Source organism: Eumetopias jubatus, unplaced genomic scaffold, assembly GCF_037043125.1.
Source record: "Eumetopias jubatus isolate StellerSeaLion01/CBP00866 unplaced genomic scaffold, mEumJub1_p1.0 scaffold_5, whole genome shotgun sequence".
NCBI classification, from domain to species: Eukaryota; Metazoa; Chordata; class Mammalia; order Carnivora; family Otariidae; genus Eumetopias; species Eumetopias jubatus.
The window spans coordinates 93,869,213-93,896,699 of NW_028274811.1; the positions used below are offsets into that span (position 1 = coordinate 93,869,213).

A 27,487-nucleotide genomic window follows, 5' to 3' on the forward strand; every position below is an offset into this window, starting at 1 on the left:
GAAACCTTTAGGCACAGAGAAGGCTCAAAGGAAGACTGGTATGTAGAAAGGGAAGTTTCCCTTATCTCAGCATAACCCGAAACCTCTCTCATGGATGGGAGTAAATTGGGCCCTTGGAAACTCTGATATTGATATGATTCATGGCACATGAGGCCCTTTACAACTTGGTCCCAACATACCTCCATCTGAAGCCACAATGAAATACTGACGGACCAACTGAGGCTCCTCATGCAATTTCAGATTTCTAGGAGTTCATGTACTGTTCATTTTGCCCGAATCATTTTGCCTTCATTCTCTCCCCTTGATTCTCATTCAAAAGTCATCTCCTCGGAAGCCTTTGCTGCCTTCCCAAGAAGAATGAGTTGCACTCTCCTTTATGTTCCAACAGTGTCTGGTCTATCCCTCTCTCACAGTATTTTTCACACTGCAATTGTCTGGGTGTCCATCTCCCCCACTACACTGTACCGTATTTTTGTAAAACAAAAGTTTACATTTTCAAGGCTTTAGAAATGCTATTTTTTTATGGCATAGCTCAGAATTAATCTAATTTTGATTTTACCCAAGCCACACTGAATAATAAAAATATAATAACTAAAATGTGATTTTAAACATTCAAGACATTTTAACATTTAAAAAATATCTTTTTTAAATTGGTAGTTCTTACAAGGAAGTTTTCTGTGGTGTCCCTGGCTTCCAGAAAGGAGGAAGCTAGGCAGGCAGGTCTGTTGTGCTCTGCTGTCAAAACAGTTTCTCAGAGCACCAGATTTGACCCAATAAGATATTAGAAAAAACAGTCAACATTGACACATGGCAGTGCTTTAATCCACAATTATCCTTGTAACTTGCACCATTCCTTTTATCATCCATTAGCTTTGATTCCCATTATCCCATCTAGAACTGTGTCAACGTTTTTGTCCCAAGGGATTTCTCTCCACTACTAGGATCTGACAGTCAAGCTTGAGTACTAAACAGGATCATTACCTCTTAAATCCACTTATCTGATCTACTGAATAGTAAATTGAAAAGCTCATTAAGAGCAACAATCTGATTTGTTTTCACGTGTGACAGGGTCATTTAAAATCAATGTATGATTACTGCATTTCTTTTAAAAGACTGTCTCACATTTTCCAAGGCACCTTATCATTCAGAGAGCATGCAGATGATACGAAAATGTCTTCAAACATTTGGAATTTCATTATACCATAGACATATATAATTTGGGGGTGGGAAGCAGTCTGTCCCCAAGTCAATGAAGGCTTTCTACAGGAAAAATTCTAACACAATATTTAGGGGTTTTCAACATTTTCTAAAACTTCTATCACTTCACCGAAAAAAATTTTATTACAGCAAGAAGAAACTACATCACAATACTCATTTTAAGGAAGGACACAGAAGTTGGCATAGGAATGCAAGAAGGGGAAAAAAAAAAACCTTCCTTTAGTTCATAGATTCCTAATTTTTTATTTCAGAATCAGTTAAGATAATTAGATCATTATGAAAAATAAGCAAAGATTTAAGAAATAAGATACTAAGCTCATGTATGTTGTCCATTCTTCTCTGAGGGATACAGTGAAGTTGAAAATGGCTATGCCTTTGGTTATGTGTTTCACATAACTGGATGTGCACTCATTACAAGCTAGTTTTGCCTGGCCATCTGTGCCCTCCTCCCACTCTTTTTTTTTTAATATGCCTGTATTTCTCTATTAGACTATAAGCTCCCTGAGGGCAGAGATCATGTTCTTTTATCTCCCATACCTAATACTCAATAAATGTTTGTTAAATGAATAAAAAAATGAATGTAATGTTAAAATGCACATTTTGGCTGATTTCATTTCTTTCACAATTTTTTAACAAAAGGAAAACAACCCATAAAAGGTACAGTTTTTGCACAGAACTTCTTCTCTGTGAAAATAATATCAGAATTCTATTCACCAGAAGTAACCTTAGTAAAATTTCATTATTTAAAAAGATGTGGTGTTAATGCTTAAACAATATTTCTGGAAGAAGCTCTCCCTATAGATGCAGTTCCTCTCCCTTGATACGGAGAGTATACACTGTTGGCCAGCCCGTTAGTGGCACATCCCATATCAGACAACAGAATACAATTTTGCTGTAGTATTAATTTTCCACGTGCATATGTCTTTCCTCAAATATTTCAAGCATGTGCTGCCTGATGGCAGGGAAATATTTATTTGTTTTTAACATCTCCAGAAGAAATTAGAACGTTGCCTTGATAAACTTAGCAATGTAGAAGGGCTTTGGTCCCAAAGATATCTGGATTTGAATTCTGGATCTGCCACTAACTAGGTTAAAGTCTCTGAATTTTGGTTTCCTACCTGTAAAACAGGAATAATAATAATACCTACTTAATGGCTTTTGGGCAGATGAAATGATGATACCTAACAGAGCTTGGCATTTAGTAGTTATCAACAAATGCTGCTTTTCTGATGGACCCTTTCTCAGAGTAGGTTTTAAAAACTGGCAGCTAATACCGTTTCAAGAGAAGGCTCATTACATAAAAAATAACAGAAGAGTAAGAGGGTGCTTACCTCGAAGGTTTCCACACTGCACAGATAAAGTTAAAACAAACAAAACCTTTAATCTGTACTAACTTTGAAATCTTTACATATATATTCAGTCAATTCTCCCACTCTAATCATGGTCAGAAATGGTATTTGTTAAAGGCCATAAAGCTTCAAAATTTCATGCTATAAAACTGCATTTTTTTCTACTTCTACATAGCTATTATCTTAGAAGCTAAAAAAATTATCCATTTTAACCACTGATCCATCTCTCTAGCTCTTGAAATACAGAAAGTTGTTAAAAATGCAAGGAATCGTCATTATTATAGATTTGAGAAGGCACGGTCCTAAAAAACTGTTTTATAGTATGGTTTGTTTTCTTATCTCTGTTTATTTGACTCTGCTTATTTTACTTTTCAATTTCAGAAAGGAGCACTTGGGTATGTACATAACGCTTCAACAACCCATACGTCCTCTAACTTCTCAACTAACCAAATGACAAATATTGCCCGTGCACAGGCAGGTAGCTTAAGTGATCTTGTATCTGGCTTTTTAAAGGGAAACCAGACAAGATAAGAAAACCAGACAAGGAATAAGCATACAAATAGCGGTAAGATTTTGAGTTGTAAATTTAATTTAATAAAGAATAAAAGCATGTGCTATGATAATTTTTTAAATTGCTCTCTTTTTCCAACCCTAATTCCTGGTCTCGGGTATCTGCAGTGTTGTCTCTAACATTCTGGTTATAACTTTGAAGAAACTAATTATGTCAATCCTTAAATTTGAAGTAGATTACAGAACTGGGAAACCCAGAATATTAGTTCCTAAAGGTTGTATGGATATATAATGACAGTCACAGAAATTCAATAACAGCCCTCTATGAAATGTACTCAAAAGCACCACATGAAACAAATTAAAAAGAACAATGAATCTCTCATTCTGTGCAAATAAGAAAATAAGAGAAAACACTGGTTCTATAGGTTTTCATAAGAGTTGTTATAATGAATTAAGATTTTGGATAATGAATCTTCAGAAAATTACAGTAAGTTAATACCCTTAGGCCTTCTATAAATGTTTAAGATGTTATAACTTCTCAAAGAGCTTTTGTAAGCAGGCTCAATGCAGAAAATTAGCAGTGCTGTGGAAATCAACAACAAAGTAGTCTGCCATCAGATGATATACTTTCCTGAACCAATTTATTCTTCAAAATTTGAACCTAGTACAAAATTGATACCGCAAAAATTTTAAAAATCCCTATAATTGTTGTACATTTTAAAGTATTGTTTCAATCTGCTGACATGATTTATCAAGATTTTTAACTGGTTGTAATTTGGTAAAACAAAACCTGTCACCAGAAAGAATTCAATATAGTGAAAGCAATAACATTCCTTAGGAAAAGAATTTTGGAACTTAGTGTGATATTACTTATTACGAATAAGAAACCAATTTTCATATTTTTGTCTTAGGCTCCAAGTGCCCCTGATGTCAATGCACTGCTTTCTATAAAAGAGACCCACTGAAGTGAAAGGTGGGGGTTGGGTGGGGGGAGAAGGAGAGGTGTAAAAGGGAATAGAGAGGATTTAATGACTTGGATCTAAACCATTTGGAACTAAAGATACTGCGGTCTTTCATTAATGCTTGAAGCAGAATAAAACATGATCATCACAATTAACTTATGACCACATCAAAAGACATAATGGTACAAATATCATTGCTTCATACTAAATACAGAAACTTAGTGCTACTGGATAGATACACGTTAATCTTGGCTGATTAATTTTTCCATACCATGTAAAGTAGCATCACAAAATATAAGACCAAAATTAGGTAAAAAAAATCTTTTGTCAGAATTTAATTTTAAAACCATAGCTAATGATGGAAACCAACTGGTAAAAGGTTAGAATTCTGCTTGCCTCATTCAGTGGAATACAGAAATGGCAACTGATAAAAGAAAAGCTGACTATGGAAGTACAAAATAAATATGAATGTTAAATGTTTATTTTAATTATTATATCGAACCCACCATCTGTGGTGGCCATCTTGCTAAGGGGACATGTACCTAACAAATCTCTTAAGAGGCATTCCCAATCTGCTTGAATGAGCCATTGTATCAGAGAACTTGGAGCGACCACTTTGGCCTCGCATTTCCTTCGCTCCACATCCTGTGGCACAAAGCATGAACTCAGCAGGCTGGGGTGCAGGGCCGCCTGCTGCCTTGTGATAATCCCCTCTCCCAGTAGGGGCCTCCACTGATGCATGGCTAAGAACATGCTTCCTCTTTTGCTTGCACCCCAGTGGGGTTTCCATTCCTAACTTGGGCCCAAATCCAGACTGCTAAGGAAGGGCTCCAGATGCTGCCAGAGATATTTTTGGATTCGTTTCTAAACAATTATTTATTTGAAAGAGGAGTACAGGTACAGTGTGAAAACCAGCAATACTGGTAATTTTGGAGAGATTCTTTCTCTGCCTCCTGTCCCCGCCCTAACCGCCCCCCCCCCCCCCGCCCCCGGGCCCGACCAGATCTAAGGTCTAACTACCACCTGTTCAACAGAAGCTGGCTGTTTGCCTCATTTTCCTTCAGGGAGCCACTGACTAAGGATCTCCACCAGCATGAACCTAATGTCTCCCGACAGGCCTTCACTAGCCAAGAGGGACCCGGGTCGAGTGCACCAGTTATTGGTCACAGGATACACAGCCCATAGAAAGACTCCCGTGGTGCAACCAGCTGAAAGCCAACTAGAGAAGATGGGGAGTGTACATTTGTCCTGACACAGCTTTGCTCCTGCTGGCTGCCAACTCACTCCATGTCTGGGGCCAAGCTTCTGTTGGACTAGTCTTCTGTGGCTAAAACCATGGGAAGGCACTGGGTAAATATTATTATCTTCCCAAGCTCATACAGCGAGAAGCTAACCATGGCTATGGCACGAGGCTACTAGAAGAAGGCTTGCCTAATTCTGGTGGAAGATTCTGAGACCATGTTTAAAGGGGGAATTTCAGGCATTTTATTTATAGTCCTTTGCAATAGCAAATTTATATCATGATTAGATTTTGGAGGAAAGAAGTTGATGCTGGATGAAATTTGTGATAGGGTGAGGGTAGAGGTGGGGAACTGGGACATAAAAGATTTTTTTTTTTTTTTTTTTACTATAATTCCTCATCCCTCTCAAAGGTGTCCATAAGAAGCATACTCTGGCATAAGGGATACACGTATTGTAGATACCCTTCAATAACAGATGCTATTCAATGTAGCCAAAGAAAACTTCCTTTCTCCTTTCAGGTATGAATAACTGGTTAGAACTGGCCACTTCAGAAATGTTGTAATCGAGAAACCCAGGCTGCTCTCGTACTAGGCATTCAAGCTAAGCAGAGTCTCTGCAGGTAATACCACTTACTAGCTGATGGTTGAACATTTGGTTATAAAACATGCATACTGTAGGGTTATGAAGTGCATAAAAAGGGAATCCAGACAAGGCACCCCTACACTTACCACTGTGAGCATGTACCTATTTTAGTAATAAGAATCTGGGGCTGTGGTGAGACAAGCATAAAGACTGATGATCCACCACAACAACCAGCAACTCAACTCACCTTAACTATTTTCCAAGCCTTCTCTGGAACTCTCGACACATCACTCCTCAGGTGTACAACCTAAAAAGCACAGAGTTTAGGGACCTGGCACCTGACATTAGGGATAAGGGAGGAGCAGAAGACCTTCCCAACTTCAGATATAGGGAGGATATGGCTCAGGATCTTTGTGGCTGTCACTTAAAATGCTCTGGGGACTCTGATTATATTCTGGAAGCTATAAGCAAAGACAATGGTGAAGTGCTGTTCAAAGCCTGGATGTGGTTATATAGATTACACAATGGGTTTGCTTCTGTGGAATAATTCAAGAAACCAATTACTAAAGGATAGCCCTAGAAAAGAACAAATTATAAATAATCCTTGACAGAACTATTTTTAAGAATCTCTTAGGACTGTTGTTGCTCATGAGGCACTCTCATTATGCAAGTGCGGCAACTGGGGCTAAGGATTTAAGTAGGCCGAGTCACCTCTTCATGGGTAAGAGTACGTTTTTAATAAATGGAACTCATTTATTCAGAAGGTAAGTACATCATACAGTCTTCTACCACTTAATCTAATTCTTGCCACACACTCTCCCCTAAATCCTCTACTCTAAAACACACAAATTATAGTTACAGTAGGCATTAAGACTTTACCAGGTCCCCATCTCCACTTCTAACATCTTTATTTTATTCATACATGTTACCTATTCATATTCCATTTCTGTCTCCACATTGCCTCTCTGAAACATGTCCCATTTTCCACATCCAAAGCAACTTCGTTACTTTCCTCCTAAGAGACTCTCAACTCTCTCTGGAAAGAACAACCTGACATAAAGAGTAGAGGAATAATGGCCCACAGAATGGAAAAAGGGGTGTCAATCACATCAGCTACATTTGTACTACTCTGTCAAATCAGCTATGGTCATTATGTTCATTTTTTTTCTTTACATTCTCAAATTTGACTCAAAAATATTGTTCCTATAATCTGTTTTGCCTTTCACTTTCTGTCCTGCACGCTAGCCTAGTTAGTGAAAACTTTAACCTACTCCAAATGCAAGCGATCAGGGTTCACCTTCTGGTGGCCTGTTAATGCCTTTGAACTCTAATACCAGGTTTCTCTGGGTAGGCAGTATCTGGGGAAACAGGTTAGTCCTGCTTCCATCTTAGCCTTCCTACTGAACACTTCTCCACATTGAAAATTAGCTAAAACATATGCAAAACCTCAACCAAGACAATATGCAGTTACTCAGAAAGCATCTTCTTCTCTCAGTAAAACAGAAATGGGCAAGTTAATTGCTTATGTATTTTTGGTAAATTCACCTTGGAGGAAACACAAAATATGTATGTAGTATAAGACACGAGGGGTTTTGAGTGAGACTCTGCTACTTGCTAGCCTAGCACAGTACTTGCTAGCACAAATTAGGAGTCTAGTGAACTGGCTAAGACCTAGTCTGAAGCCCAAGACTAGTTGGATTCTACCACTTACTGAGTGATTTTGATCAAGTTCCTTACCCTCTAAATCTCAGTTTTCTTGAATAAAAAAATGAGAATGATAGTAGGACTAATTTATGAAAATTTTGAGAGGATTAGAGTAGTTAATTCATGCAAAGCACTCAGAACAGTCCTGGCACAGAGTAAAATTTCCATTAAGTACTAATTGTTATTATTGTTGTCATAACATGCTATAGCACTGCCAGCATTGTGTCAGAAGCACTTGGAAAGTTTTTAGTACACAGTAAGCACCAAATAAACACTAGCTATTTGTCCTCAGAACAGGTGGCCAGTAAATAGCCACTATTATTAAGTAACACCTAATCAAACATTAGTCTGACTTTAAGATTATGAGGCATGCACCAAGATGGACAGTCCCTTTTCTTTGTGCTTTATCTGGACTAGATGCTGGAAAGTAGATCTACGTTGTAAGCTGGTATGTGTGTAGCTTTAAAAATGGTTACAGAGTGATTAGAGGGGAGAGAGCCCTAATGAAAGGCAGCCTAACTCCTCATCTTCTATCTTCTAAGAGGAGCAACAGAGAAGCAACGTGAGAGGAGAGAGTAGGAAAACAGAATGTTCTGTGGTAACAGGTGATGTTTTATCTCAAGGGCTCATCTGCATTAAGTTCTTTTTTTTTTTAAAGATTTTATTTATTTATTTGACAGAGAGAGAGAGAGAGAGAGAGAGAGAGGGAGAGCAGGAACACAAACAGAGGGGAGTGGGAGAGGGAGAAGCAGGCTTCCCACCAAGCAGGGAGCCCGATGCGGGGCTCAATCCCAGGACTCTGGGATCATGACCTGAGCCGAAGGCAGACGCTTAACGACTGAGCCACCCAGGCACCCCCCCCATTGCTTAAGTTCTTGATTTCAAAGCCCTCATCTTCCTTTTCTGAGTCATCGCAAGTTCCTGTTTCCTATTTCCAGGGTAAGTTCTCAACTCACCGGGGAAGTAGATGATTTACAGCCTTGGGGCCAATAAATTATCCAAGTCTTCCCAATTCAGATCAGTGAGTCCAATCAATTCTCTAAGTTTTCTTTGCTAAATTAATGCACACAGAGAAAGGGTTCCAGAACACCATCGTTTAAGAGTTTTAAATTATCAAAAGGGTTTTTGTGTGGTCGGCTCAGTAAGAACCGACAGGGGCTGCCTTTCATTCATGAATACAATATTGGTCTCTGACACTAGACTACGGAGTGAGTTGTTTCTTATATAGTAGGAAGGATTATATCAAATATCTAGGATCTAGAACTAGCTCAGTTCTCTTGTGACTGATGGCTAGCCAGGATGAGAGGTCCAATCTGTGGCTGTAGAGATGAGTTTTTTTCCTTGGGAAATGAAACAGCAAAGATGGGGATAAAACTTGTGATGTTCGTTTTATCATTCATCATTACAGTTAAAACGGAGCATATGCCTAAACTCATGCCTAAATACACACACAGGCAATGTGATAGAGTGGAAAGCAAACTTGGATTTAGAGTAGGATGATTTGGTCAAACCCAGGGTTGGTCACTGAACAAGTCTTTAAACCTTCCTGAAATCTTTTAACTATTCTGTAAAATGAAGGTAATCATACCTACTAAGTAAAACACTGCTGAGAAGACTCCATGAGAAAATGTAATGAGTAACTCCACAGAGTGGTTAAGCACAAAAGTAGAAACCCAACACAGGTTAGAGTCAGGTTGAAGATAGTACATATCATCAACTGATATTTCCTAGGCATTTCTCATTCTACATTACCTGAAAATACAGAATTTGTAACTTAGAGCATGGACAATGTTTTAACACCCAGTGCCTAGAACTTTTAGGGATTTCAGGAATGGCAGGGTTGGAGAGTACTGTGTGAGGCAGCTACTCTGGCTGGGGAGTGTGGGAGTACAGCCCGTGTCTCACATGCCCAGGACACGCACACAGAGCAATGCCCAGAACAAAAAGGACAGTCGAGAACTCGGACCATAAAGCACGAAAACATTTCTAATGAGTCAGGAAAGTGGGTCAAGAGGGAGTGTGGAAGCAAGTGGTGGTGAACACTTAGAGACAGGAAAGGACAATGAGTGGTTGAAGGCTGAACAGAAAGGGTTAAAACAAAAACTGAGAATTGCCAGTCTCAGCAAATGTGAAGACACCAGTGTACTAAGGTGTTTTGCAAATTTCAGCACTGCCTATCGTTTTCCTACAATTTTCCTCATCAAAAGGTGTGGGAGATTGTCCACTGAAATGCACTTCCAATTTTGTAACAGAAGTCAATCAGAAAATGGAATTCACATTGAAGAAAGTTGTTTCAAAGCCAACTTTACTTAAACACATCTATTCAGTAAACAAGGGATACTGGCGCTGGGGAGCCGTGCAGGCCTAGGGGAAAACAAAATCTCAAAAAGTATACCAAATGTGCTTTTATATTTCAAGATTCCTTCAACAGAGACATGTTATGGGGAGATAAAAATTAGGAAAACACACTGAACTTAACTAATTCAAAATGCTGAAAAAATATTTTGCATTTATGTTTTATAACCAAGTGCTTTTCCCACATTTGTCCCAAGGCAGCAGATGAAGCACTATATTCACCATTGCTAATACTAGCAATTGGAACATGCTCTTTGGCAAGGCAGAAATAAGATAATTGTTCAACATAGGCTGGCTTTTCAGAAATACTGGAAGCATTGCCTGTAATTATAGACATCTGTCACTGCTAGCCACTCAGTACTAACCCTGACATCAATATACAACCATAGCACTAAACTGCCTGCAGGCATAGCAATGGAGACCAGATACGCTAGGCAGGCAATCATCTGCTTCATCCAAACTATCTGTCAAAGGTTCCCAACCACAAATAGCTCTTACATTTTGTATCCTTAGGATAATATGTTGATTTATTTTAGATTCTCTAATATTTACAGTCTAGGCCATCTACTAAAATAAAGAAACAAAACTTATGGCTAATGGAGGCAGTTACTGTTCACAGTCATCATAAAAGGTCATAGCTCAACCCTCAAATGTTAAAAATTGATGGCAGCTTTAACCATGTGCTATCATACAGATGTTTCCTTTTGTAGAGGCAATTATTTTCAATAGCAATTCAAAATGGTAAATACAATCTTTCATCAGCAAGTATGTTGCCACACTGATCTAATAGAAATCCTCATATTTTAAAGCCTTTTTTGAAAAGTAAAGATAGGTTCAGTGTTGAGTATTGAAGAATCTGGATTGTCAGGTTGAGTTTAGCTATACAAATAGTACCATATCTGGCAACAGTTTTTATATATACAAATGATGTGATGTCTGAAGACCAGGAAATGATATTGAAGGATAAAATACTTGGTTAATGAATGAGTCAACTGACATATCATCCTGCTGGGTGGAAAGCTTACTGAAATATACATGTGTGTGTACATTCATATTTTTAAAAGCCCAAAGACACACTGTAGCTTTACATATTACTCTCTTTTTTCTACTAAGCAGCCAGAGAAGCAAGCTGAAAATTATTAGACATTTAGACTAATTAGGAATAAGCACTCACAATTATCATAATGTGTTACTAAAAACACGGATATTTCTTGGTCTTATCACAACAGCCTATGCTGAAGAAAAACTATTAATTACTGACAGACAGTTAGCTTACAAGTGAGCTGCATCTTAAAAACCTCTTTTAAAATACAATTGCTAAATGCCTTACAGTGCTGTAATGTGAGACAGGTTCAAATCTTATTACTTCACTGAAATTAAAACCTAAGTTTTAATACTGTTCAAGTCGAACAATGATTCCACACTTTATTGCTTTTGAAATCCCTTGATGATCATAGGAAAAAATGCCCCCGAGAAAAAAAGACTGTTTTCGATAAACAGAAAATACAGTTTGCACTCTTAGCCTCTTTGTCATCACAAAAAAAGGATTTAATGCCAATTCTTTAAAAAAAGACTTTTTTTTCCACAAAATGTGCACCTTGTGTGCCATTTGTAAAATCAGTTCACTTTCTTTTATTTATTACTGCAGCGCGGCAAGGCAATAAAGAAGCTACCGATAGCTAATAAATTACATGCCTTTTAAAACAATTCTCTTGCTACAGAAACATGTAACTACAAAGGTTTACATTTACATGGTACATCACATGAAATGTCTATATTTGTGTCCTATTAACCATTTTGGCAAATTGTGGACTTTTACCAAATAGCCGATAGAAAAAAAGACAAAGTGAATCACACACGTCGATGTGATATAAAATAAAAGCCTTTCTAGTAAACTACTCTTATGCTATTTGCTCTTTCTAAAAATCCTCCAAAATTTATTGAAACACATATTCATTTGATACATAAAATGATAAATCATTTTATGTATCAAAAAGGTATTCAAAGATGTTCTAATCAGGGTTAATTTAAACTTTATTCAGTGAATACTGAGTAAGTGTAAGTAATTTTTCCCCTAATTTATGTTCCTAGTATCATGCAGTCTTTTAAAAATCATAGCTCCTAGCAGTTACTTAGAATAAATTATAAAAAGCAGGATCATTGTTAGAATAAATTATAAAAAGCAAGATCATTGGATATAAGGCAAAAATGCCCCAAATCTGTCCCTTAACACATTTTATATTCTTTAAAAGATACAGAAACTTGGTTATTTATTTAATAAATCCTCACATCAAACACGTCTTGCTAAGTTATAACCAACCTTTCTTTTAAAATATTATCTTCACATATCCAGAAGGACTGTCTGAAAATCTTACTTTATGAAAGTAAGCTGTTTATTTTTGTCTTTCTCACTTATCTATATGTACCAATGAATCCTGAAATATCTGTCCTCCAACTCCAGGATTAAATTGTTAAATTAATCAGGGTATTTGCTGAATGCTCTCATCCTCTACTCTCATGATGAGCATGTATTTATGAGGTAGTGTATTGTCTTTTATTATTAATTTCCTCCATTTCCTGTAATAGTTATCGTAGCTGCGGCTTTTTTTGGTTTCATACCTACAAATTTCAACTTTCTTCAATTATGCATGATGAACAATGCTTCAGTTTTCAAAGCACAAACAACTTCGTTCCTTTTCATATTTATTTCAAGAGGACAGTCTACCGTACAAACGAGTAAAAATTCTATATTCTATAGCACCCCATTTCTCCGTTCAGATCTACTTTTCCCCACTTTCTTTGGAAATTAGCTTGATTATGATGATAAACAATTAGGAATTTGTGGGAGATAACCTTTTCTGAAGAGTTTAATGAAATAATTTTTCTCACCCTCACAGATTTTTTTTAAAAGGGGAGTCATTACCATCATGATGATATTCTGTAAACCATATGTCAATATATGCAGAGAATCCTAGTACATACACATTGCCTGATTTATCTTTTGCCTCTTTTTCATAGTAAATGCTCATGTTTTTTGAAATCATGACCTTTCCCCACACCGTAGCTGATTTAAAATGGTAAAATTCTCAATTAGCAACCAAGAAAAATAGGTGACAAAATATCTATTTTTTCTATGTCCCCCATCTTTCCCTCTTCTCACTAACAGAATTTTATTTTAAATATTTAATTACTTGGATTATCTTCCTTTTGGCCAAGAGAGGGCTCATTCATCATACTGTCTCTCTTGGATCACTAAGAACATGCATTCAAAGGACAGGTATCATGAACCCAATTTTTTTTAGATGGGGAAATCAAGTAGTGGTTAGGAGATTGCTCAAGATTACACAGTAAAATGACCACTTTTCCCATTTCCTATTCACAGGCCTCACTGTTTGACAACACTGCTTCCTAGCTACTGGAAAAAATATGTATTCACAGACATTTATTCTGGTAAATCCAAATTAAACTTTCTATTGGGCGCTATTTCATTCAATGTATGTAAGACAACCCTGACTTCTATCTGGTGCACCAATATGACAGAGTGGAACCAGTGGGGTGGTTTCCTGGTGCCAAACGAGCGGGGTAGGGGAATTCATTTGTTTTACGAATTACCTTAGAAGCATGGAACATTTATTTTGACATCAACCTCCTTAATTTGGTAAACAATCTGAAGGGTATTGATATTTAGATTTCCTGGTCTCATTTTGCAATCATGACTGGGAAAGTGGAAAACATAAAGCTGGACTTTTCTGGCCTCTTTTTGCACCGATATGCAACTCCTAGTTGTTATTATATTTTACTTACTTGTTTATGTAATACACAGAACCGAATGACGCTAAAAGAAACCCTGAGTATCACCTAGAAATCCTTCTAGGACTTGCCCAAGATTACATCAGGCGACTTCCTTTATGCTCTCACTGTCCTTCTTCATATCAATCATGGGCCTCATCATATTGGACAATGATTGCTTGTCAGCTTTGTCTGTCTTCTCCACCAGCCTGTGAAGGCAGGACTATCTCTCTAGTCACACTGTGTCCCAATGTGTAGCACATAGTAGGCAATTACATGTACAGGTGACCCTTTGACAACAAGGGTTTGAACTGCACAGGTCCACTTACAAGTGGATTTTTTACAGTATGGTACTGCAAATGTATTTTCTCTCAATTATAATTTTCTTAAGAGTATTTTCTTTTCTCTAGCTTACTTTGTGGTAAGAATACAGTATATAATACATATAACATTAAAAATCTGTGTTAATCCAATGCTTATGTTATTGGTAAGGCTTCTGGTCAAAAGTAGGCTATTAGTAGTAAAATCTGGGGGGAGTCAAAAGTTATACCTGGATTTTTGACTGCACAAGGGGGTTGGCACCCCTAATCCTCATGTCATTCAAGCATCAATCGTATTTGTAATTTCAATGTGTTTTTTTTCCCAACAATACCAAACAATGCTCCAATTGTCCATGGAGACTGACTGGATGTCCCCCAAATTTAACTATCTCAAAGTAGATAGTGTCAGATCTCATGGGTTAAGGGCTCAGTCCCACAAGACTGCCCCTAATTCAGGCGCCAACTGAAAGTCCAGACTGTCACCTGTGCTTCTGAGTAGCTATAGACTGACGGTTCAAATGACCCCCTCCTTGTGTTTGATTATTTTGCTAGAGGAGCTCACAGAACTCAGAGAAACATTTTACTCACTAGATTACTGGTTTGTCATAAAAGGATGTACATCAGGAATGTCCAGATGGGATGGAAAAGATGCTTAGGGCAAGGTTTGTGGGAAGGGGTGTGGAGTTTCCATGTTCTTTGAGTCACTCTCCTCAAATTTCTATGTGTTCACCAGCCCAGAAGCTTTTCTTTTTTAAAAATTTAAATTCTAGTTAGTTGACATTCAGTTCAATATTGATTTCAGGAGTAGAGTTCAGTGGTTCATCATTTATATACCACACCCTAGTGCTCATCATAACAAGGGCCCTCCTTAATACCCATCCCCCACCCATCTCCCTCCGTCAACCCTCAGTTTGTTGTCTATAGTTAAATCTCTCATGATTTATTTCCCTCTTTCTCTCAACCCAGAAGCTTTCTGAAACCTATCCTTTTGGCTTCTTATGGAGGTTTCCTTACCTAGGCATGGCCCTTGGTGACTGAACTCAAACTCCAAACCTTTCTCCCTTCCTCAGAAGTCAGGAAGTAGGACTGAAAGTACCAACTCTCTAATCACATGGTTGATTCTCCCTGGCAAGCAGCCCCCATCCCTAGATGCTTTCCAAAAGTCACCTGTAGGTGACTAAACTCACATGTAGGAAAAAGGGGTCTGTTAGGAATATCAAGATACCTTTATTGGCTCTTATCACTTAGAAAATTCCAAGGATTTAGGAGCTCTGTGCCAGAAAAGGGGACAAAGAGCAAACATATGTTTCTTTTTTTTTTTAAGATTTTATTTATTTATTTGAGAGAGAGAGAATGAGAGATAGAGAGCACGAGAGGGAAGAGGGTCAGAGGGAGAAGCAGACTCCCTGCTGAGCAGGGAGCCGGATGTGGGACTTGATCCCGGGACTCCAGGATCATGACCTGAGCCAAAGGCAGTCGCTTAACCAACTGAGCCACCCAGGCGCCCCCAAACATATGTTTCTTATTATAAATCACATTATTTACAGTAATTATAAGTACTTGATTAAGGAATGAAAGAATAAAACTGATTCAGCCCAAAATAACATTGTTACAGCTACTATAAAAATCCTTTTCTGATTTACAATCCTTAAAAACTGAACATTGCCTGGTTTCAATCCACTATCTGCTAAATAAAAATACTGTTCTATTTAATAACATCTACTTCAGAAAAATGACCAGGGTCAGAATAAAGTTTCTCTGCTTTTCTCACCATCAAATTTGACCATCTCACTTTATCTAATCCACAATCAATCAAGAAGAAAATAGTTGATGATCTAGCATTGTCTTAGCTGTACTGACAAATATATCTATAGGACATTGCCTCTGTCTTCAAGAATCTCAAACACAGAGCAGAAAACAAAGGAGCAAGACTGAAAATTACAGTTCATCATTTAATAGATTTAGAGTTAATCGGACCTAAAGGTCAAATCTTGTACATGCCACTTCCTACCACTGTATTCTTAGTCAAGTTACTTTGTGGTGGAACTATGGTTAAGAACACCTTCATCGCAAGATTATTTTGAAGTTTACAAGATGTAATGCATGTAAAAGCTTATCATCATAGTGCCTGGCATAGAATAAACAATAAATGACTGTTAGCACTGTCATCATTATTTAACTAAGCTTTAATGAATATGACCCAGATGCTAGGAACTGTAAGAATGATACCTGAATAGAACACTGAATAATGGGGATGGGGGGCGCCTGGGTGGCTCAGTTGTTAAGCGTCTGCCTTCGGCTCAGGTCATGATCCCAGGGTCCTGGGATCGAGTCCCACATCGGGCTTCCTGCTCCGCGGGAAGCCTGCCTCTCCCTCTCCTACTCCCACTGCTTGTGTTCCTGCTCTTGCTATGTCTCTCTCTGTCAAATAAATAAATAAAATCTTTAAAAAAAAATAATGGGGATGGGGATGGGGATGGGGAGGGGAGGGGATGGGGCTGGGAAAGAAGGAAAAAGAGAACAATACAATTTTAGATAAAGATGGTGAGAGTCAGCCTGATAGAGGGGAGCTACTGGAACTAAAACTGGCTAGTAGGAGGAGCTAGATTATGGAGGACCTTAGAAGCCAAGGATTGCTGGCTTGATGCAGGCAACAATAAGTCTTTGAGTAGGAAGAGCCCTATGATAAAAGTAGTGCTTAAGATCTGTCCAACTACAGTATGTATGATGGGCCACAGCTAGAGAGGCCAAGCTTTTACCCTTCTTGGACCCTTTGTTGTCTCTAATGTCATGTGTTCCCTCTCCTTGATAGTCCAACCTTCATGGATATATACTACTCTTTGGTTTTTCATTTTTCTAATTCTTTATTTTTGGTTAGAAATTTCTATTCTCCACATCCTTGAACTGAGAGTGCTCTCCCTCCATCCTCATACACCCAGTTCCTTGGGAGAGGCTCATCTGCTTATATAAGATTTCAATTAAATATATACCAAAATAACTCTAAATCCACAGCTCCAAAATTAGGTATTGAATGTGGAAAAGAAATCCCTCTCTGCTTCAACTGTGCTACTGAAGAAAAGTAAAAGGGTTGGGAAATGAAAAGAAATGCCAAGGTGGCAAAATTATGACAATTTGGCTCTATTTCCTCAAATGAGAGGAAGGTCTGAGGTGGGCCAGGAACTTGAAAGAGATTACTTCTGCCTATATTAATTATACAATATTACAACATATCAGGCTCATTTGGTTCCTTATTGCTTCTGATTACAATTCCAATGACCTATCCTCCAACTATGACCATTAACCTCAAAAGGCTGGAGATGTACCAAGATATTTCTATCTTTCCTTAATAACTATCTTGCAATCTTTCATTCATGGACTTCCCATCAATGTATTTTCAGTTTGTGGCACTGCTTAGGAAAACAAGTTCTATAGATTTTATTATCCATCGTAGAAAGTAAAACATCCTCTTATTTTCCCTGAACTTAATGTAGGGCTTAAGGGGATTCCTGAATTTAAATATTTAAGAAATTTCAAGTTCTACCAAAATACTGATTTAAAAAAACAAAACCCGATTTTCCCTCTGAAATGTTTAACTTTCTACACTGAAGACTCCTAAGACTTTCATATTGTTGATTTTACAGAGTAAAAGGGAGTTGTGCTGTAAAAAAAGTAAAATATAGATTATAACTATTAACATTGTGCTTTTAAATCATTTGAACCATTGGTGCGACTGGGTGGCTCAGTCAGTTAGGAGGCTGACTCTTGATTTCAGCTCAGGTCATGATCTAAGGGTCCTGTGATCAAGACTGTGTTGGGTTCCGTGCTCAGTGGGGACTCTGCTTCAGGATTCTCTCTCTCCCTCTGCCCCTCCCCAGACTTTCTCTCTCTAAAAAAAAATAAATAAATCTTAAAAAAATAAAATAAATATTTGAACCATTGAATTTTTGGAGTCTGTTTTTCACAGACCACATTTTTGGGTAGTGACAAAGGCCCAAAAACATGTAACAACAATATAGCTATTTAATTCTGACTACAATCTTGAAAGATTACAAGCAGTCTTAATGTTAACAGACAAAACAGGAAAAAACAAATTAGCTAATGGAAATTATTACAAACAGGCCACAATTGTTCCTCTTCTTCTTTTTAAGTAAAAGCATTTTTTAAAAAACCTTGGAAAAAGCAGAAGCAGAGGACAGTGTCAACAGTATTTCTCAATGATTAGAGAAGAAAATAAAATGCCTATATATGATCAGAGGCTAGAAAGAGTCGGGAACTTCACAAACCAAATGAAGTCTGCTCACCTGCAACTAAATAAAATGTACCATCCCGGATTCCTTAACCAGAAACCTTCTATCACATACCAAATCATCTCCTTAATACATTTTTGAAAAGCAGTGTAGAAGAGTCCAAATCCCCAGTCTCAAGTGTGACCTGAACAATTTTCTCCACTTCTCTGAGAATCAATTTCTTCATCTACAAAATGAATGTAATACCTACCTTGTAATGTAGAGAGGGCTAGCAGTAATTTGGATACAATGCCTAGCACAGTATCTGATGCACTTTATAAATACTATTTTTATTGAGAATATCAGTTGCATATCTAGAAAATAACTAAGTTATAAAAATTAGGAATTTTCATTAAATTGTGCAATGCATTTCTTTTTTCTTTTTTAAACAAGAAGGGATAAGTAAACCATCATTTATATTCAATCACTATGCATTTGCTGTTAATGTATACACCATGGCTAAGTATCTATTTAAATTTAAATTTTGATGTCTGAGAGTAAGTAATTGGAAAGGGAGAAAACCACTTTCATTACATAACATAAACATACTGCACCTAAATTAAAAAGTAATAACTATTCTCTTGAGCATTAAATGGGAATATGCTAAAAGCACCAGGTTTTTAAAGAGCGGTAAGGCTTCCTGGCTTACTGTGAAACATTCCCTATCACTTTTAAAGCTTTTTAAAAAACTCCAAAATGGCTGACAGTAGGTAAAGAGAATATAAAAGCAGATGGTTCGGACAGCCTGAATACAAAAAAGCAGGTCTTAGCAAAACAGAAGCATTTGCCAGTTTGCCAACGCTGTTGGTTCCTGCTTCCACATCCCGCTTGCGTCCTCCCCACATCTGCTCACTGGTGCTCATGTGATACATTCAACCGACGCGGAGGATGCAGAGTAACAACCTGCAAATTAAGAGCCTACTGAGATCTGTTATTTAAAAATGGAACTCCCTTTTCTTTGCAGGTTTTTCCTCACAATTTTAATCTTAGAGAGGTGGAAGAATTATCTTTCTTCAAAATTAAGACACGGTCCTTAGATTTAAGATAATTATTTTAACAATAACACAATAAAGGGGTATTAATGCCTCACTTATGGAACCCATTAATAGAGATAGATGCAAACTAACTCAAATCTTAAACCATGTTTGCGGAATATACCTTCTACTCCCCAAGTACAATAACAGAAGAAATTGCTATAAGTAAGCTTCTAGAAACAGAAAGCAATCACAGCACCTTAACCAAACTACACATTATTTCTCACAAAATATCATACTTTTTTTGTTTTGCCTTTGAACAAACTAAGCTAGGAACTTCAAAGGAGAATATAATATCATTTAGAAGAAGGCTGAAAATACAGTAAGTTAAAAGAATAAAATGGACAGTCACATGGTGAGAGAACACAGATAGGAAACAGGGTTCTTCCCTTTCAGATTCGCTTACTGGTGTGAAATGGGATTTTGGAAAATCCTATAATGGACGCTATGAAAAATGAGCATAAGTCAGATGTCAATAAAAAGGAGTAGTGTAAAAGATCTAGAATATCACAAAAGGGGTTAGGGATGATGAGAGTGGATGTTGGTAGGTATCAAACTAGAAAGAGACCTTGTGGAGGAAGTTGAGGTGATTTTATGAAATTGGTAAAGGCAGCATGACAAACGAGATGGCTCATTCATACTAACTGCAGAACCTATGGTCAGGTTTACTTTGCTAACACTCAGCCGCCTAGTTGGCCCCTCTAGCTTTTACCCTACCCCTGTGGGTACTGGACTTCCAGGGACAGGGATGATGAAAATGATGATGTGGACGATACAAGCAGCCATCAGTTACTGAGTGTTTATTATGCGTTAGGTACTATACTAGGTACTTTATATGCCTTATCTCATTTAATCAATATGATAACTCTATGAAACAGGTGGGCATTAGCATCACAATTTTACCACTAAAGAAACTGAGGCGCAGAGAAGTTATGTGATGTGTCTTTTGAGTCACATAGTTTGTATTGACAGAGTAGGGATTTGAACCCAATTAAGAATAATGCCAAAGACCACACTCTTAACCAACTGCCTTTCATATATGATCATGAAATGCTCTAAGAAATATAATAGTTACATCAATACCAAATAGGATTAAACTATAAAATTTTTTACAAAGCACCTATAATAGCCTCAGTCATGGGTTCATAATCATTTATACCATCAAAAAAATCACATTCTTTAAATGGGTTTTTCCCTATAACATTGAAGTTCCATTAATTAAAGTAGTTTATTATCTGATATTTAATTTTTTTATTTTTTTTTAGTTGCTCAGAAAAGATAAGTGCATCATAATTTCACTTGTTCTTCCATTTTCCATAGACATTAACACACAGTAATCGTAAATATTTACTGAAGTGTGTATGCCAGTCATTGTGCTAAACCAGGGTTTCTCAACCTGAGCACTACTGACATTTTGGGTGGGTAATTTTTTGTTGTGGGGGACTGTCCGTGCACTGTAAAATGTTTAGGCGCATCCCTGGTTTCTATGTACTAGATGCCAGTAGCACCCCTCCCCCAAATTGTGACAAAGAAGAATGTCTTTAAATATCATCAAATGTTCTCTGGGAGGTAAAAATCACCCCTGGAAAGAACCACTGTGTTAAGCACTTTACACATATTTACTAATTTAATGCTCCCTTCTACCATGAGGTAGACGCTATTACTATTCAAGCTTTACAATGAAGAAATTGAGATGGAGCAATTAGGTGTATTCTCTGAGGCAAGAGAACAAATACTTGGTAGAAGTTAGGGTTTAAATTTGAGCAATTTGACTTCAGAACCTAGACTCTTACCCAGTACACTACACTACTTCTCTAACAAAATAAATTAGGTTTCCCAGCCCTGAAGGATTGTGAAGGATAGATTTTTTTTTTTTTTCCTGGTTTAATGTACTACTACTACCCGGGGGGGAAAGTTTTAAAAAGAAATATAAAGCAAGACCCACACTGCTCTAATTTCCTCAACTTGTTCCTCTTATGTTAAGGTGGCATGATACAGGAGTTCTTAACTTTTGGGGGATCATGAACTCCTTTGTGAATCTATTAAAGATACTGACCATCTCTCAGAAAAATGTCCATGTGCAATCCTTTGTGTGTTTGCACTTCCCCTACAGGATTGCTGGGAGGCTTCAGTTGGTTTTATGTGCCAAGCAATGGCACCTAGAAGCTACACAATAGCTTTGTGGTAATTCTATTTTCTTGTTCTGCTCTTTCTACAAAAGAAAGCCTCACCCACTCTCCAGTATGCTCTAGATTTTTACTGCTCATCATCTATGTTTCCCTTCAACTCTTCCACACACGTCATACACGCTTGGTCTTTAGCCTTTCTAGGCGCTCACTTCACCCCACTGCCCAAGATGAAAGGAAATCTCCTTGGGTGCATTTCCTTACCAATGTTAGAGGGGGACTCATGAGTGACTGTTACAAGGAATAGAGAAAATTTATGTGAAATGTTTGGCATTGCATATTACAGGTGATTAATAAATGTTTATTCTTCCTCCTGGGGCCTACTCGACACCATATGGGATTTCTTCTGAAATGCTGTCCTTTGAGTACCTAAATACCCACCTTGATAATTAAAGTAATACTTTTCCCTGCCTTTTTTGTGGGGGAGATTAGTTTTTAAAGGAGAGGTAAAGCATTACACAACCTCATGGAAACACTATGTCTAGGGAATAAAGTATAGAGCCCACCATGTGACTTTTAAGAGAATAAGCATGACATGTACTTTGGGACTGTTCCCCTTCACAGTTTTATTACTGTCATGGACAATTTTTGGTGTGAGACTTCCTAAAGCTGTATAATTGGGTTTTGCTTGTTATTTTATCCATCCTTTCTCTATAAGAAGCTATCTTTTTATTTTTGCTAGTATCAAAACATTTAGAAATCCCCAAAAGCTGTTCAAAGTTTAGAGGGCCAGGGAACACAGGAATTGTGGACACAAGTAAGGGCAAGTCAACTCTGGGAGCTTTTAGTATATGAATTGTCCCTAGGAATTTTTTATCAAAGAAAAGTTTCTGCTCCTTTTCTGTGTTTTATTAAAGACAAAGGACTCTTGCTTAGCACAGGGTGAAACAGAGATTTTTATTTTTATATTTTTTAAAGATTTATTTATTTATTCGAGAGAGAGGGAGAGAATCTCAAGTAGAGCCTACACGGGCCTTGATCTCACAAACCCATGAGATCATGACCTGAGCCGAAATCACGAGTCGGCGCTTAACTGACTTGAGCTGCCCAGGCACCCTGAGATTTTTATTTTAAAACACAGGTGGTCAGGACGCCTGAGTGGCTTAGTCGGTTATGTGCCTGCCCTCGGCTCAGGTCATGATCCTAGGGTCCTGGGATCGAATCCCACATGGGCTCCTTGCTCTGCAGGAAGCCTGTTTCTCCCTCTGCCTGCCACTCCCCCTGCTTATGTGCGCTCTCCCTCTCTGACTTATAAATAAATAAAATCTTAAAAAAAAAATAGGTGGTCAAAGAGATAAATACAGGCTTACAGACAGAGGAAGGTAAGATGAGAGCTTACCCAGAATGTTGGTTGAGTCCAGAGTACAATGCCAAGAAAAATGGCCCCCAAAGACACACCGTTTGGGGCTTCTGATGAGAAAGAAAGCTTTATGTTTCTTAAGAGCCATTGCTAAGGTTATTAACGAAAATAATTCAAGCTAAGAAATCTGTGGTCCCTTTTCTTTACACATAGAAACCCTGGTATTTGATGTCTAGCCTTCATAGCATATGCTAAAGGACCTCTTGATAAAACAACAGCCCTTTCGATTTAATATCATGCAAGTATCACACAAATCATTTAATACTGCATTTAGTCACAAAAAAGCCAAGTGAAACATGAAATGCTCTCCCAGTAGGCCGCTTCTCCATACATCTTTACGCCTGGAGCCAAAATCTATCACAAGCAAGAACACTCAAGAGAAATAATAATATAAAAATCATGTGTCCTTCCCATTCTCAGTTCCCTAAAACCAATGCAGAGCACTCCATGGTCTGTGACATCCAAAGAAGATGATGACAAAGGAAACTACAAATTATCCTGTCTCACAGTAAGTCATAATGTCATTTCAAGTGAAGCAAAACACGAAAAGGGATTTCACAGAGAGTCAAACACTCAGTTTTAAAAGGTCCTCCAAATGTGATCTATGGTGTGTTGTGGCAGGCAGCTACTCTCAAGGACAAAACACCTTTCACAAATCGTGTAACAGACACTTGCTGCCATTGGGGAAGAAGCCAGGGGTACCACTGGCAGATACTAGTGACACCAATAAGTGAAAGAGGCTGAGATGGCTCGAGGGCAACATACAGTTGGTATTTTTTTTCCCCTCCAGGATGAAGACACCGCCACCAGAATAACTTTTCTGAAGTACATAAATTATCAGTAACTCCTCTTATCTAGTTAAAAGTCTTCAATGGCACACCCTATTTCCTTTTTTTTTTTTAAAGATTTTATTTATTTATTTGAGAGAGACAGAGAGAGAATGAGAGACAGAGAGCACGAGAGGGAGGAGGGTCAGAGGGAGAAGCAGACTCCCCGCTGAGCAGGGAGCCCGATGTGGGACTCGATCCCGGGACTCCAGGATCATGACCTGAGCCGAAGGCAGTCGCTTAACCAACTGAGCCACCCAGGCGCCCCGGCACACCCTATTTCCTACAAGATAAAAACATCTTTCCCTATCAGGCTGTGGAGCACCTGGCCCTTTCCCAATGCAAGGAATAACCTTTCCCTTAACTTCCACTCTATTGCCCAGAATTGTACCCCACCAAACCTCTGACCCGGGCTGTCGGGCTTAGCGTGTCATGTTGTCACGCCTCCATGGTTTGTATTCTCTGTTACCCCGGCTGGGAATAATCACCCTCCCCTTTCAACCTGGCAAAATCATCTCCATCCTTAAGACTTAGCTCAAATGTAATGTCTCATGGGATATTTCTCTTGATTTCTTTCATATGGCACTTATAAACTTCCTTTGTCATGCTGACCTGTCAATTATCTGTTTATCCATCTGTCTCCTCCACTAGTTTGTGAGCTCTAAGCATAGTAACTGGGACACAGCAGATACTCAATAAAAAAATTTTTTTAAAGGAATGAATAAACTATTGCATTGAAAATCCTAGTCCAGCAACTGAGATTACTTTAGAAAGGTAACTTGCTTCTCCAGGCCTTAAATTGCCATCTGTAAAATCAGGAAATGGTGAAAGAATGTTTTAAAGATGTGAAACCATTTTTTCAAATAAGAGTCAACCTGGAAGCTTACTATGAGAGACAGATTAAGGCAAAGTGCTCTGTCTGGTTCTTGGAAGTGGAAGATGACCTGCCAAGCTCTTTCTCCCATTGCCCAAAACCACAGAGCAAGCTGGAAAACTACTGGGCTACATATTTTATGATCTCTTCTAGTTCTAATATTCTATAATTCTATGATGTTATTCAGTGTGTCAAAGAAACATGTACAAGGATTAAGTGGAAAAATTCCATTGTTCTATTGTCTTTTAGGAACAAAAACCTCAACTTAAAACCTTATTTTCCCCACAGAGGACTATCAAATCTGGACTTACCAACTGTGCTACACAACTGAGTAATTATGGAGCCATTTATCCTATTAGCTTACCAGATAAAATCAGGTTGTTTGTGACAATCATTAATTAAAAAAAAAACAAAATGTTGCAATTGATCAAAAAATTTTTAAATAGGAAATAAACTATCAGGCCTTTATTACTTATGCCTAGAAAGAAAAGGTAAACACCTATAAAAATTTCAATCTTCATGTGCCTTTATAGTTAGTTATGAGCTCCTGGTCTGAAATATTGTTCTTTGAGTCATTAGCCATCAGGGATGGTCACTTATTTTGAGCATTAATTTCCTCATCTCTAAAACTGATACAATACGTGCTTCACATTGTTGTTAGAAGGACTAAAGTAAATAAATTATCTAGCAGACAGACTGGCACATTGTAGGCCTTTGAAACAGTCTATATTCCCTAATGAATTAGTATTCATGAACGAAGAGAGACAAGCTTTTCTAGACTTCTATTAAGAAAAAAAGTCATTTGTTTGGTCATTGATAACATGACCACTCATCTTACCACTGGTAACTATGGAACAATTCCATATTCACAACAGGTGTACAATCTTATCTTTATCTATAAAGGGCAGATAGAACACTGGTTGACTCCATCACCAACAGCGATCCCGGTCTGGGTTCTAAGGTCTCACCACACAGCAGGAGCATATATTTAGTAGATACCCAGTTAGTGACATACAACTGTACATGTGGTCTCTAACAATATATATTTTTTTCTCAATCACAGTTTGAACAATTGAAACTATTTTTTAACAGAAAATCATATGAGAGGAGACCAGCCTTGATTCCAAGAATCATCTATTATCTTGAGAGAGGCTCCACAAACATTTTAATAGAGATACAGAGCACAGAAACCAAAAAGAGCAGCTTTATTATCATTACAAACCAGAAGCAAACCAATGGCCATGCCAGCTAGCAATTTAATACCTCTATTTCCAATATCAATATACAGGGAAGAGTCTGAATTAATGACAGGATCTTGTATATTTCAAACAAATTACATCTGCTGGTATTTTACCAAAAAAATTTGAATTTCTTAGCCTTGATTTTACTCTGAAACAATGTATTTCATGCATTTTTTATAGGATATATACTAAATAGGCAGAAAAGAAACCAAAGACTTAGATAAAAATAGAAGTATACAAAACCGTGATGAATATGCCAACTATTCTATGGCACAGGTATTGTACAGCATTAGGTCATCATTCGTAACTTTCAAAATGAAATCCTGAATAAGCATACAACCTTAAAAAAATTGAGTGACTGGATTCAGGGCTGACAGTAGCAAAAGTTAGGATAGATATTCAGCAAATTAGTTTTGCAAAATAATCATTTTGATTTTAGTCTTCTCTAAATTAACCAATTCTCTAATTTAGGCTTTTTGTTAGATGGAAGTATGTATTTTGCATTTTTTGGGCTTCATCCTTGATAAATCAACATTACACACAACCTTCATCAGCTGAATTGTTACGTCTGAATAGATTTTCTTTTCAATGGGAAAGATATCCTGTCTTCATCGAGGGGAGCACACTATGGTGAAAGGTCGTCTTTAACATATTCATTTCCAGGAAGCAGCTATGCCAGTAGAGGAAAGAGGAGTAGAAGGAAAGGAACACTTTTGAGACCTTTGCAAATGTTTCTTAAATGAATGGTATAAGGAACAATTGGGTGGAAATGAGTAAGGGCAGCCTATCATGGGAATAAAATGGCCTTACGAGCTATCCTAATATGATCAAATAGCCAACAAGAATTTCTGCTTTTCATTCCTTCGTTCAATTGGGATAGAGCACAGGGAGAAGACCTAGGTAGTTAGGAATATTCTGGACTTGAAATAGCTTTTCATAGCTTCATGACACACGAATGTACTTCCACAGTAAGGTAAGGATAGGTTGAAGAGATTCTTGGGTACAGCGCAGATGCCTACCTCAAATTATTCAGGATTTTTAAAAAATTGGGTATAATTTACTAGAATAAATTTTACCCTTTTCAAAAGTATACAGTTCTATGAACTTTGAAAAATGCACATGGTTGTGTAACTACCACCACAATCAAGATATATATTAATATATCCATATTAATTATTTCCAACATCCCAAAAAGTTGCCTTGGGCCTCACTGTAGTCAACCTCACTTCTATCCCTGTATTTAGGGATCCCTGAGTCCAATATGACTTGTACCAAACAAGGAAATAGATAACTGACCATCAAAAGGGATTTGGATCAGACTTTCTTTTTTATTTTTTAATTTAATTTAATTTTATTATGTTATGTTAATCACCATACAATACATCATTAGTTTTTGATGTAGTGATCCATGGATCAGAGTTTCTTAAACTAGGGCATGATATGTTATCTGCTCTTTATAACCCAAATTCTGCTAACAGAAGAGATGGCTAATCTAATGTTTGGCAAATGTATTCAGCTGCAGTTTCAGTTCCACAAGCATAATATAGCTCATTCTTTTATTCATTTAATAAATGTTCAACTGAATTTGACAAACTTGAGCTTGACAAATACACCAACATCTGGCAGGTACCATGCCAGATGCTGGTAT

General features: G+C 37.6%; 1 protein-coding gene across 3 annotated transcripts in view; it reads right to left on the bottom strand.

Annotated features, from left to right (window-relative positions):
* RANBP17 (RAN binding protein 17) overlaps nucleotides 1-27,487 on the bottom strand; it is a 321,533-nt gene that overhangs the window by 92,413 nt on the left and 201,633 nt on the right. For 2 of the 3 annotated variants that reach the window (XM_028102718.1, XM_028102721.2), the window contains one exon: nucleotides 6,111-6,170. The exons of the other annotated variant lie outside the window; for it this stretch is intronic. In XM_028102718.1, coding sequence (XP_027958519.1) covers nucleotides 6,111-6,170 — 60 coding nt within the window. The remainder of the gene's footprint in view (nucleotides 1-6,110; nucleotides 6,171-27,487) is intronic. 3 annotated transcript variants of the gene reach the window in all.